General features: G+C 42.6%; 1 protein-coding gene across 1 annotated transcript in view; it reads left to right on the top strand.

Annotated features, from left to right (window-relative positions):
* The window catches only part of atp2a3 (ATPase sarcoplasmic/endoplasmic reticulum Ca2+ transporting 3), a 40,061-nt gene extending 27,694 nt beyond the window's left edge, over nucleotides 1–12,367 (top strand). The window contains exons 9-21 of the mRNA XM_029518646.1: nucleotides 385–473; nucleotides 1,386–1,488; nucleotides 2,233–2,364; nucleotides 3,973–4,089; nucleotides 4,203–4,421; nucleotides 4,864–5,199; nucleotides 5,933–6,153; nucleotides 6,236–6,438; nucleotides 7,460–7,545; nucleotides 7,894–8,027; nucleotides 8,732–8,849; nucleotides 9,742–9,859; nucleotides 10,218–12,367. Of these exons, the coding sequence (XP_029374506.1) occupies nucleotides 385–473; nucleotides 1,386–1,488; nucleotides 2,233–2,364; nucleotides 3,973–4,089; nucleotides 4,203–4,421; nucleotides 4,864–5,199; nucleotides 5,933–6,153; nucleotides 6,236–6,438; nucleotides 7,460–7,545; nucleotides 7,894–8,027; nucleotides 8,732–8,849; nucleotides 9,742–9,859; nucleotides 10,218–10,261 (1,920 nt within the window). The 3' untranslated portion in view covers nucleotides 10,262–12,367. The remainder of the gene's footprint in view (nucleotides 1–384; nucleotides 474–1,385; nucleotides 1,489–2,232; nucleotides 2,365–3,972; nucleotides 4,090–4,202; nucleotides 4,422–4,863; nucleotides 5,200–5,932; nucleotides 6,154–6,235; nucleotides 6,439–7,459; nucleotides 7,546–7,893; nucleotides 8,028–8,731; nucleotides 8,850–9,741; nucleotides 9,860–10,217) is intronic.
* Nucleotides 12,368–13,627: the final 1,260 nt, after the last annotated feature.

Genomic DNA, 13,627 nt, shown 5'->3' with positions numbered 1-13,627 from the left:
CTTGCCCACTCTGCAGTTTATTCCCACATATTCCTGTTAATTCCCATGGAAAGTTGGAAACTATCCATGGGAATAAAAAAAAAAAAAATCATTATGCATAATATAAAATAAATGTATATTTACTGTAGTAATGCCCATGTTGGTTAAAAGTTCAGTTTACAGTTCAGTTCACAGGTTAGTCAGTGGTTCCACAACAGTCACCTCCTTCACTGTTGAGTGAGTTTTAAAGTTTCAACGACAGAAAGAGTGACACATGGTTCCCCATTTGATCCATTCTAACAGTTTAAAAGCAGTGGGCAACCACGGCAATACAAGGACCAACCACAATTCTCGCTAATTACCTAAACACTGCCTCTGTTTGTGTTTGCCTTTTCTCCACTCCAGATGTTCGTCGCAGACAAGGTGGAAGATTCAAATTGCAGCCTGCATGAGTTCTGTATAACTGGTTCTACTTATGCCCCTGAGGGAGAAATGTGAGTATTACAGCTTAAACATCTATGACTTTTATTGGAGAAAGTCTGTCTACCTTTAACAGCTCATTAGTGTCTGTGATTTCAATTTTCCCCAACATGATTTACACGGAGCTCAAAAACGCTATATTATTATCTTACATCAACGCAAGATATCGTATAAGTGGAAGGAATCAACCAAACTAAGCTGAGTTTTGTCCAAGGTCTTACATCACTGCTAATGATTTCCTAAAATGTGTGTCAAGCTGTGCTTTATGTGGTGCTATGGCTGTTTCACTGATAACCGGGGAATGTTTATTTCCTTTGCTCTTATGCAAAACTAAGAACAACTTCTATTGAAATACGCAATCACACAATTTGTCTGGCTTTGGGCAGGTAAACATAACAAAGGATTTTAAACGTGGCCATTTTGATCTCTGCGTTTTGTTTCAGTAAATGTGGATTTGTGGAGGAATATAAGTAGGTGTCAGGGGAAGGATTTCTGCAGTTCATTGTGTATGCATGTTTTTTATTTGCTGTTTGGTGAGTTCAGCACTTTGACTCTGCATGAACCTGTCGATTTCATAACAGCAGAGTGTGGGTTATTGTGTGGGAGCTTCGCTAGCAACCGTTGCAGTCTCTACTGGGAAGGGATCCATGGTTGTCATGCAATCAGCACTGCTTGTCAGGAATACACACAAGCACGCACACACACACACACACACACGACTATACTGTTTACAACCGTACAACCGCTGTTTCACCAGTCAACTCTGGAAAGCTAAACAACCGAACATCTCCAGCATTCATAAATATTGATGAAGATACTGTGTCTTAGGTGCAGGGAACTGTGAAGTCTTTCCTCCTTGTGTTGTTGCTGTGAGTGACATTGTGCATATGTGTGTGTGTGTGTTTATGTGTCTGTTTCCCCTCTAGACTGAAAGGAGACAAGCCCATTCAGTGTGGAGACTATGATGGACTTTTGGAGTTGGCTACTGTGTGCTCGATGTGCAATGACTCCTCACTGGACTACAATGAGGTGAACACACAATTTTGTTTTTTGTTTTTTTTTTTAATTCATTATCTAAAGTAAACCTGTAACACAGCACTGTCAAGCTTCTTTGCAAATTGTTATTGTTATACATTTCTGCTTGTGTGTGTGTGTGTGTGTGTGTATGTAAGTCTGAATTAATGCATACCAGTAAAAGTCTTTTCTTGGTCAGCAAAGCTAATATCTCTCTTTGAACTGCTTTCTCACATCTATCCTGTCAAGCTCTTATCATGGTAACTGTGCTAAAGAGAGAGGCCAGTGATGAGACATTTCCCAGCTTCCATGTATCCTCTATAGACTGTTTCTGCCTCCATAAATGGTCATTTCACCACCGATATTGTCCACTTATGAATAAAGGACCTAAGTGTGAGATCAGAGTTTGCCACACAGAGAAAGAAAGGAGCATGGCAGAGAGCTGCGAGGTGTTTTATTGCTCTCAAGGCTTGCTCACACAAACAAGTGATGTGTGGTACACCATTACTGCTCTCATCTCACCTTGTGTGGATCTCGGCTGCTGAGGGCACACATTTAAAGCCAATTGCATGTATGACTCAAAGTTTCTGGAGGCAGAAGAGAATGGCCTACAGGCCTGCTCACAGCACGCTTGCTCTGGAGTCATTCTCAATCACTTAATTACTTTTTAAATGCTTATGCTGTATCATTTGACTCCTGTAAAATCCTTCCAAGAAACTGTTTAGCAGCATGGTTTGATATTTCTCTGTTTCCTCACAGGCTAAAGGGGTATATGAGAAGGTGGGTGAAGCCACAGAGACAGCTCTCACCACCTTGGTGGAGAAGATGAACGTCTTCAAGACTGACCTATCTGGACTCAGCAAGGTGGAACGTGCTGGAGCCTGCAACTCGGTAAACTCCACAGCAGCTAACTAGACCATTGTAGCTCACTGCCTAGAGGGTGCAAGCTAAATAAGCAGCTTCTAGCATAATACACTTACATTTCTGGCCAAATTGTTAATGGTCCAATGATGGTTCTCCATCATTGGTCCAGCTGTGTTATGGGATTGCCATGAATGAAGTGTAAAGTCTGACGTCTGTGCAGTGTTAATGCTCATCCAGTAAGAACGGCGTTACCTTCAACAGCTGCCTTATGAGCTGTAGACTTTTCACTTCACAGCATGAATATACCACTGAGACTGCAATTACTGTCCCCATTATAACAATGTGCACTTCCTTTTCAATGGGCTGGCTAGGGCTTGAAATGACGGGCTACAAAAATGAAGCACAATGTTGTTGACAGCCTTTAAATACATATTTGACTTCAGGGTGGGAACGTAATGGTTATGTTAACATTGTCAGTTGCAGTTGCATTTCCAACAATCTTTAAAATGAACTTTAAACAAAAGTAAATACAACCAGCCTGTCTGATGCAATAGTTTGCGTTGACTGTAAAGGAAGTATTTGATCTCCATTCCTAAGAAGTCTGGTCTATTTAGAAAGTACATAGTCTGACTATAGTTAGTGAGTCTTGGGGAGATCAGTAAGATTATGACAGTGTTTTAGTACAGACGGTCACCCAACGTGTGGCTGCCTACAGGCCGAAGTCTCCTCACTACATTGTAGGTAGTTCTGTCAATGGCAAACACTCTCAGACGAAATGAACCCTGCAGTGATCGAGGCATCGGAGAATGTTTTTGTGTTTTTTAATTCAAACCTCTGAATAGGCACAGCTAAGAAATGGACAAAAGAAGTGCAGGGCACCTCCTATCAACAATACACATCCTCAGCAAATTTCAGATGACCTTAACTTTCCAGATCTCTTCTGGGCTTACTGAACTTTCCCAGCATGCCATGCCAAGACAAACTCCCATTGCTGTACTTGGTGGATAGGAAAGACAGGGCTGTCACACTGACAGATTTCAGCACATCTGTCAGATTTCCCCTGGCAGGGTGTGTGTACATCACAGCCGTCTGGTCAGGCAGAGAGAATCATCATTGTTAATCTTCAAGCCTTTCACGTGTCCTAGATCCACACAGACTCTGAACTAGCGAGACACCTACTGGTAGAACAAGACCTGATAAGACATTGTGAAAGGGGGCAATTTTATTTTTCATCGTAAACCTGTTATTGTCTTGATTTCTTTTTTTCTTTTTTTCTTTTTTTTTGCCCCCCACCCCTTCCTGTATGTCCAGTTGTTAGTGCTGATTGCCCTCAGACACACTAATTTCAAGTGCTGTTGTACCCAGACATCTGGTAGCAGCCAGGCATCCAGACAAGGTAGCTAAGTGCTTGATTTAAAGTGCCACCCTTCAGCTGTCAGTAGCTCAGCCAAACCTTTCAGTCAACCACCAGCTGCCCGCCTGACACCTGCCCACTAATCCAGCCCCTTAGCTCAAGCTCTGACTCCTTGTTTCCAACTCCTGCTCGCTTCTTTTTCTTCTTCGTTCCTCTCCTTCTGTACTTATTCATCTTCCTCTATCATCGCTACTATTTTCTCATCTCTTCTCATCCATCAGGTGATCAGACAGTTGATGAAAAAGGAGTTCACCCTCGAGTTCTCTCGCGACCGCAAGTCCATGTCTGTCTACTGCACACCCGTCAAGCCAGGCTCCCAGAGCAAGATGTTCATCAAGGCATGAATGAATGAAAAAAAATCAAAAATACACAGGAATACAATATTTTCCTCATTTTCATTAGTACTCCAGCTTCACCACTGTTTGACATCACTTACTTTCTGTCACTTCAGGGTGCTCCAGAGAGTGTGATCGAGCGGTGTCAGTACATCCGTGTGGGAACAGGGAAAGTGGCGCTGACAACTGCGCAGCGAGACCAGCTCTTGTCTAAGATCAGGGACTGGGGGACAGGCAGGGACACCCTGCGCTGCCTGGCACTGGCCACTCATGATACCCCGCCACGCAAAGAGGACATGGACCTGGAAAACTCCAGCAAGTTCGCACAGTATGAGGTAAAGGGCCGTGCTCTAGTGTCACGTTTGGGAACCCAGGCATATTTCCAGGAGTCAAAAGACTTCTTGACAAGAGATAAATAAGATTGATGTCTATCCACTAAATATGAAAATATGAGTGACTGAGAGTCTGTTAGATATCTCAGTTAATAGGAAACAGCTGTTTGTTCCGACTGGAAAAAAAAAACCTGTTCATACCTGCACTTCAGCCCTGCTGCCAGGTTTGGAGATGCTCAACCACCCAGAGTCCCCCATAAACTGCTAAAAAAACATAAAAGATTAAAAAAAAAAAACTTAATATAAAAGATGAGTCAGGCTTGTCCTATTTTGTCATCTTTTCACCTCTAGGTGGAATTGGGGTGAGATTCTGTTTTCAGATACATCTCACTCAACCTTTATCAGCCATTTGTCTTTTGTTTTTTTTTTTTTTTACTCCCTTCAGTTGGACCTTACGTTTGTTGGCTGTGTGGGCATGCTCGACCCACCCAGGAAGGAGGTGATCGGTTCAGTGAAGTTGTGCAACGAGGCTGGTATTCGCGTGATCATGATCACAGGAGACAACAAGGGCACAGCTGTGGCCATATGCAGGAGGATTGGAATCTTCGGGGAGGATGAGGATGTGACAGAAAAGGCCTACACGGGCCGCGAGTTCGATGATCTCCCACAGGAGGCGCAGAGAGAAGCCGTCAAACAGGCGCGGTGCTTTGCCCGTGTCGAGCCAGCTCACAAGTCTAAGATTGTAGGATACCTGCAGTCATTCGATGAGATTACTGCCATGGTGAGGAGTGGGGATGATGCAATTTTTTTTTTTTTTTACGTGGAACTTTAAAGAAAATTACTGGCAAAGGCCAAAAAAACAAAAACATTTTCTCTGTCCCTCAGCTTGTTACGTGAATGATTTGTCAAAGATTCATGAGGAGAGGCCAGTGATGTGTGACATGTTTGAGGTCTCTCTAAAGCTGCTCCCTCAAACATTGCTATCTAAAGCCGTCATCTCTGTCCTGATCTGCTGCTTCTTGCCCAACACCTGTCTCAGAAGAGAGGCCGAGGGGGAAGTTGGGAGGGAGGGAGGGGCACAACAATGTCACCATTTTCCTGTCAGACAGGCTTCACCATTAATGGCAGTATAAAGCTGCTTTGGCCCTATACGAGAGATAAACATCTCCATCTTGCTCAGCTTTTGCTTAATCCTGTCTGGATCTGAGATGATAAAGGGACTTTGTATAATGAAACAGTTTGTCAAGGGGGAAAGTATTTAAAGAGTGGTGAACTCATTTAACACAAGATTAAGAACCCTTGTTTTTTGTCACATTTAAAGCCACATGACACTGGTTTAAGAACAACTGAGAAGTTGTCATTATTTAGAATTGGTTAGCTCTGCAAAGATTTGTCCAACTTGCTAATTCTCCACAAACCGTCTATAAACATCTCACTTTGGAAGCCCCAAAATAAGTTAAATCATGCCTGTATAAGTTATGTTTTAGGTTTTCTGATGCATCATTTTGTTCCAGACGGGAGATGGTGTGAATGATGCCCCAGCCCTGAAGAAAGCAGAGATTGGCATTGCCATGGGGTCTGGGACTGCCGTGGCCAAGTCAGCGTCTGAGATGGTGTTGTCTGATGATAACTTCTCCACCATTGTGGCTGCTGTGGAAGAGGGCAGAGCCATCTACAATAACATGAAGCAATTCATCAGATACCTCATCTCCTCAAACGTGGGCGAAGTTGTCTGGTGAGGAACATAAAAACACAGAGATGAAGCCGTCTCCAGCTTCTGTCCGATCTCCTGAGCTGATGTTTGTGTTTGTCTTCAGCATTTTCCTCACAGCCATCCTGGGTCTCCCCGAGGCTTTGATTCCAGTGCAGCTGCTGTGGGTTAATCTGGTGACAGACGGACTTCCTGCCACTGCTCTAGGCTTTAACCCCCCAGACCTGGACATCATGGACAAACCCCCCCGCAACCCAAAGGAGCCTCTAATCTCTGGCTGGCTCTTCTTCAGATATCTGGCCATCGGAGGTAATATCAGCTCTGGAATTGATAAACTGCTGTTAATCCATGCAAGTGTGTGATGGAGGAGACATGTTCTGAGTTTATTCCAGCTGCAGACAGGTAGAAAACTCAGTGTCATGGCAACTTGTGCATGTGCAAGTGCAGTATTTAGAAACACAACTTGCTCGAGGGTAAGGAGTTAACTCTACTTAAGAAAGTTTGGATTCTGCACCTTTACCGTCTTCTTTTTTATTAAACTATAGCTCACATATTGACAGTCACCAGTTGCCTCTAGCTTGCTAACACGGTACATGATGTTCTGATTAATGCCTCTTACTGTTTTGCTTACACCAACCGATTCTACATGAAATCGTATAAATAGAACTTAACATGTGTCTGGGTCGGCGGTTCAAGTCTGGCTGGGCCACATTACTTTCCCCTCTGGGGTAAACCTGCCTGCTATTCTCCGCTGTTGGATGACAACCAGGAGGCTTTTCTTTGCGTGTGCTTGCCTGTCTGTCTGTGTCTGTTTGTGCGTATGTCCAGATGCTGTCGTGCTTTATGTGGTGCCAGGCATATATTGAGCCAGACCATACACAAATAGTGGTCCATATGCAGCAGAACATTTTGACTACCTGGGGAGTTTTTGATGACCGCTTTGAAGTGCAGCTCATCCTATTAACAGTTGAGCCCCTTTGGCATAGACAATTGACTTTAGGATAGAAAAGTAACATAAGCAAATATGACATTCAAACTAAGAGCAGCAGCCTGCTCCTGAATGTTGACTTTATTACTTATTAACTTCCTCTGTTTGTATTAATCATGTATTTAAGCTTGAAGATATTCTGATTCTCATTAATGATTCGTAATGACATTGTGTTGAAAAACAAGCTACTGTATACTACAGTGTAGAAATAAATGTGCCCCCTGAGGCAGATGTAGATCTGTCTGTCTACTACATTAGGTAATGTTCTTTGTGGATATTCTTTTCTGACGGCTCTCTGTAACAAGTTTAAATTGCATCTGGTGTTCTTATGTTTTTCTGCAGGATATGTGGGTCTTGGAACAGTGAGTGCTGCCACATGGTGGTACCTGTTTGATGAAGAAGGTCCGCAAGTGTCTTTCTATCAGCTGGTAAGTTGACAGACATTACCGCAGCGCAGCACTGTCCTCAGAGAAGAGGCTTTTAATTACGGCTGTGTTTTGTTATGCACCAGCCTCCACATCTTCCTTAGAGTCCCTGCTGTTGGACACAGCGATGTTTGGCAACCCCAGCAGTGTACAGAAATAGAAAGGGAAGTGAAGCCCATGTGGTTTGAATGCACACAGGGTAGGAACGAGGCCAAGGTTCTGCAGCTGTATCCCCATCAGATCTCAGCTCCATCAAACCAGGTCACAGGGGTCCTGGTGACACACGCAAGCACAGACAAATGTACACGCGCACAAACACACACGCTAACTCCAGTCTGTCTGTCCCTACAGAGGCATTTCATGCAGTGCACTGAGGAAAATCCCATGTTCAAGGAAATAGACTGTGAGGTGTTTGAGTCTCGCTACCCCACCACCATGGCTCTGTCTGTGCTGGTCACCATCGAAATGTTCAACGCGCTCAACAGGTCAGTCACCTTGTGTTTTGATGCTGAGCTAAATGCCCCTTAAATTTCATGGCTGACAGATGATTATGAAAAAGAAGAGAAACTGTCAACCCTCTGAGGGAAATTTTACAGAGCCGTCCGATGGATAACAGCATTCTCTCCATGCCTGAAAACGCATTCATCACAAATATCAGTTCCACTGCTTGTAGTGGCCATATTTTGATTGTCCTGTATATAGTGAATGTGGCGAAGGAGCCGGGCTCAGCCACACATCTTAAGAAATGGAATAATGCTTTTTTTTTTTTTAAAGAGGAGACAGAAAATAAAAGGAACAGCGGTATGAAGGGAAAACTCCTAGTGTTTTTGCCAGGATTGCTCATGGAGCAAATCTGTCAGTAGCTCCCTATAGAAAAAAAAAAAGCTTATGTTTTTTTTTTTTTTTTTTTTGGTGGGGTAAAGGTTTCTCTCACCAATGAAAGTACTTGTTATCCAATACCAAGAAAGGGGAACACATGTTTACATGGCTGCTAACTAGAGGGAGATGTGTTGTTGTGACGTATTGTTATTTCAATCATATTTAAGATTTAATTGTCATATAATTGTGATGTTGTTGTGCCTGTGAGTTTGCCAGACTGTTCTCATTTAATCTTTACAATGTAAGTGAATAACTTTCAAGTTGAGCATGTACTTTGTCAACATGTTTTCTCTGTTTAAACCTCTGCCAGTTTGTCTGAGAACCAGTCCCTGGTCAGGATGCCTCCTTGGGTCAATATCTGGCTGCTGGGAGCCATCATCCTCTCCCTCTCCCTGCACTTCTTAATCCTCTATGTTGAGCCGCTGCCGGTGAGTCAACAACACAGTTGTTTCCTGTCACTGAGCCTAATTTACATTTATGGGGAAATGTGAAAAATGCATACTGACAATACTCATGACTGCATATCATGATCGAAATTCATTCTTTTAAAGGCAGAATGTTAATAAAAATTAACATTCGGAAAGCGTACAGCAAACCTAAAAGCTCAATTTTTCAAAGAAACGTAATCTCTAATAAGAAAAACTTCACAATGAGAAAAACTACAACCAAATACGGAAAATACTTTCAACAGCACACAACATAATCTTGGCAAAATCAAAAGATCCAGCCTTTACACAACTTGCAGACTCACTGGCTTAACGCCTTGTTAGGAAGTTTGTGGGAGCTTCCACTGAATAATTTGGATTTTTTACAATATGCAAAATGAGAAAAACAATTTTTTGATACTTGTCCTTCTGTGGCGAGAGGATCCGCAGAGGGTTTCATGCTGACGTAGTATTATATTTGGCAGCTCATCTGAAAGGGAACATTTTATTGCACAGTCTTACCAGATTTGCTCTGATCACATATCTCGCATAAATTGTGAATATCAGAATTTTGATTTACATCCATGGAAACACATGAGGTTGTAATCCCCCCAGGCTCTGCAGGCTGCAGCCAAGGCCTCCCCTCGCAGTCCACAGAGTGAACATTAAGATTCAGCCAAGTTTCCATATATGGCCACTGTGCTCATTGTCTTTTATTGTCCACTGGAAATGTACGTTTTTCTGTAACTCATTTCAGCTGAGCTCTGTGTCACTTCAGCATCTATATGTTTGCAGAAATTTTCTGTGTTTAGAGGCATATATAGACACACTTGCAGCAGGTTACATTATTTGCTCTCAGCTTTTTCCCATCTGAATCTCCATTTCTGTCCTTCAGTTGATCTTCCAGGTGACCCCTCTGCGCTGGTCCCAGTGGATCGTGGTCCTGAAGATCTCCATCCCAGTCATTCTCCTTGATGAGGCACTAAAATATCTCTCCAGGAACCATCTAGAAGGTATGTTAAGCCTTACTCTGACACCGTTTCCACCAAATGAACCCACAAATAATCTGATCCTATGAGTCTAAAATACTTTTTTTATTGTTATCTTTTTTCTATTCAGGAAAATCAATTTGATTTATCCTCAAGTTGAAAATCAGATTTTACTAACAAGTTTCTCTCTTTTTTTCTCTCATGCATTTCTAATTCAGCCTAAATTCTTTTTATGTCACCTTCTGTGAAAAGGTACATGATTTCCTGCCTCTTCATGCTTTCCCTCTCCAGTATAAACCTGTAGTTGTAGACCAGTCACACTCACGTATATGCTAACTATGATTCTTAAATTCTGTAACCCTTGTTTTGTTTTTCTGTGCAGGTGATGAGGACAAGAAATATCGGAGGAGATGGCAGCTGAACTAAGACCTCCCTCAACACACTCACACACTTTAGACACATGTCTACCATCTTCCCTTTATGAGCTAGGAGCCTTTTCTCTCCCCTGTCTTCATTCCCCCACTCCTGCATGTCCGACAAACCACCACTAGATTTGAGCAGGGCTTGCATGAGAGTGAGTGTGCAAGAAAGAGCGAGCATGGCTTTGTTCGAGTGTGCGAGTGGACGAACACAGTGTGCGAGTGTGTGCAGATGAAGTCCTGCCTCAATAGTTGCAAGAGCAGGAAACAACTGCAGAAAAAATAAGGATAAATCTGCCCAGGGCTCTGCTTTTTAAAAATTTCTGCTCGTGCGTGTGTGTGTGTGCGTGCGCGTGCGTGCGTGTGTGCGATTTTTGACTGTATAGTTCAAACATAATGATGGAATACCTGGGCTTAGGGGAGGTAAGGTGAGGGAGGACAGGTGATTGGAGGTTGATATCACTCGGTTGGGGTTGGGGCGGGGGGGGAAGGGGGGGGGGGGGAGGTTAAAATCAGCACATAGCCCGAAAGAGAGGTGCAGAGGAGAAGCCTGCCAATGGAGAGGAGGACTGGAGCAACTTCTGGTGAAAGAAAAACAATAAGAAAGAGGGTAGAGGGGGAAGTGAGCCAGCTGTCGAGGCACCACAGATTCATGTGGGTGTGTTTGTATGTGTGTTAGACCAATGCAAAGAACCAATGTACCTGTGTGTGTCTACAAAAGCATTATCCGAAGGTACTGCCCAGGCGTCTGGCTTCCATACCTCCGGCGGTGAATTCCAGCCAGCTTGGCAGGAGCACAGCCTCATCGGTGCAACACATTGCTTCCTGTGGTTGCTTCGTGCCCTGCCCCTACCCTGCTCATTGTCTTTGCTCTCAGCACACACAACTGCTGATGGTATTTGATGCAGAGTTACTCCCCTTTTGCCTGTCTTGCACTCTCTCTCTTTTTCTCTGTGTCTCTCTTTCTCGCTCTCTTTCGACAAGGGAGCAGGAGCACCCCCATGAGGTTGTGACGTTATCAGGGCTCTTGACTTTGGGATGTGGAGGGGTCACCCCACATGAAGGTGTGAATAGCTTTATGCTGCTTGCCCGCTTCCTTCAGCTCCTGATTCAACAAGCTGAGGTCAGCTCACAGACTTTGCTTAAACAAAATAAAATAAAATAAATAAAAATGTCAAACAGCAACCAAACCAGCATATTAGTAATAGTAGTTGTCAGCCCAAACACCCAGTCCACCCAGGACAGGCTCAGTCCTGTTTAGCCCCACTTTAATGTCCATGGGCTATGCTGCCAACAGAACTTTAGCTGTAAGATCTCCAAATTAAAGGTAGATTCTAACAAGAGGATGAGGCCCCATAACATTTTGTGCACTTTTGGAGCATCATTCAGTTTATCTACCTTTGGTTTATGCAGTTATTTCTAACCCTGCACCAGTGCTAACAAGTTTGTGCATTTTTGTAGCCTTACTTGAATTAATTTGTCTAATTTGACATTTCGGCCACTGAATCGCGCAGAAGATGTAGTTTAAGTTAAGGAATGGCAAGTAAACTGCTTGATTGTGTCGCTTGGTCATGAATCCTTTATATATATTTAATACATTCAGCATTCATGCCTTATATAGCCCACTGCACTTCCACATTTAATATGTGGTTCAGATGAATGTGTCTTTTGCTAGCCTTTCAACACCTTTTCCACCACCTCTCTCATTCCTACGTGCCCAAACAGCGATAATGATTCTGATCACTTTTACAGACTTTGAATGTCCACCTGGTCTGAGGCATGTTTATGAGGAAACCCCTTTTTTGTTGTGCTTAGCGCGGCTCCCTCAGCTCCAACTGCTCTTTCAGTGCTTTAGCGATTCACTTGTGTATTGTTTTATAATGGCTTAATAATAATGTATTTGACTGAATAAACCCGTGGGGTGTGTCTTTGAGTCGTAATAGGTTTTGCGTTTGGACCCTGGTGCTCTATGGACTGGTTTCAGGGGTGTTTTTGGTCTCTTGATGCCTCCTCACAGGAGAGAAGAGTGTGCACAAAAAAAAAAAAAAGGAGCACTTTGCAAAAGATGTTGGTTTAAAAAAAAAAAAAAAAAACAAGAATAAGATGTCCACACTGTGTCAACTTCCTTTAATCAATTAAATGGAGCAGGCATTTCAATTCCAGGGACCTTCAACTTACGGCGGCAATTGACAAATACAATTTCAAGTTCTTAAATATGACAATGAATGCTTGCGTGATAGTAATTTGAATATTTCAAAGTTATGTTCCAATACCTGTCAGCTATTGCTCAGTGAATGTAACTTTTCATTTTTTAAAGATTCATTGCCAATAAAATGATTTGATGAACTGAGAAAATAAAAGCCAATGAAAATAAGCCCTGCGTCTCTGGAGCTGATGCAGATCTCTGCAGTTTGTTTTTAAATGAACTGACCTGGGAGTTATTGACACAAAGTGCAGATCTTTATCCCCTTTACTCTCCTCTGTTGCTTCCAGATGCTAACTTCAACAGAGTAGGGCTGGTTTCTGTAGTGAGATATAGAGCATGGCATAGAATCTAAAGGCAAATCCATCCTTAAAAGCTTTAACTGATCTGTTAGCTGTTGCTTTCAGTACTGTGTTGTTGTTGTATTCATCTAGTTTGTTGCTTGGTGATGTTTTATTTTACCCCAGAAGGGAACCAGCATGACATCATTGGGTTCAGATATTTCCAGTACAGTAGGAAATCCCTCACTGGATTAGAAATTTGAAGACGATTTAAGGGGGAAGTACACAAAAAAAATCCATTACAACACATCACCAGAAGCAACATGCTTTCAACATCATATGATAATTTAAGGGTGGGCTGCTCTTTAGATTTTTATCCCAGAAGCTGGTTTTTGATTATACTTGACATAAACAGCCTTTTACATTAAGTTTTCTTACAACCATGACTATGTGGCACCTCTGTCCAGACCAGCAGACCACCTGTCCTCGTCCCAGGGCTCCAGAGCTCTGTGACATGCTGGCCACCGGGCACTATAGGTCTGTACAGCCTTGTCATTTACTACTGAATCCTCAACTCTGTACAGAAGAGGAGAATATGCTCGCATGGAACATTGTTACTGTAATAATAACCTATACAGTATATATTTAATTTTTGATAACTTACATCAATTAAATCTACTTACCAACAACAGACTTGCAAGAAACCATTTTTTATTTTTCTTTTGAGCACTTTTTTTTCCCTCTTTTTTGTAGAATAGAAAGGCTGTTTCTTCATTGTTCCCGTTTGGTTTTTACAGTTACTGGGGTTTTTGTGTCTTTTAATGTAGGGAAAAGAATATGATGTTATCACTTTAAAGATAGACAAGAGTCATGCTTACGCTAATAAATG

Source organism: Echeneis naucrates, chromosome 14 (genome assembly GCF_900963305.1).
Source record: "Echeneis naucrates chromosome 14, fEcheNa1.1, whole genome shotgun sequence".
Classification (NCBI taxonomy): Eukaryota; Metazoa; Chordata; class Actinopteri; order Carangiformes; family Echeneidae; genus Echeneis; species Echeneis naucrates.
Note: the sequence above shows the minus strand (reverse complement) of the source record. Positions and strands in the feature narration are given on the sequence as shown.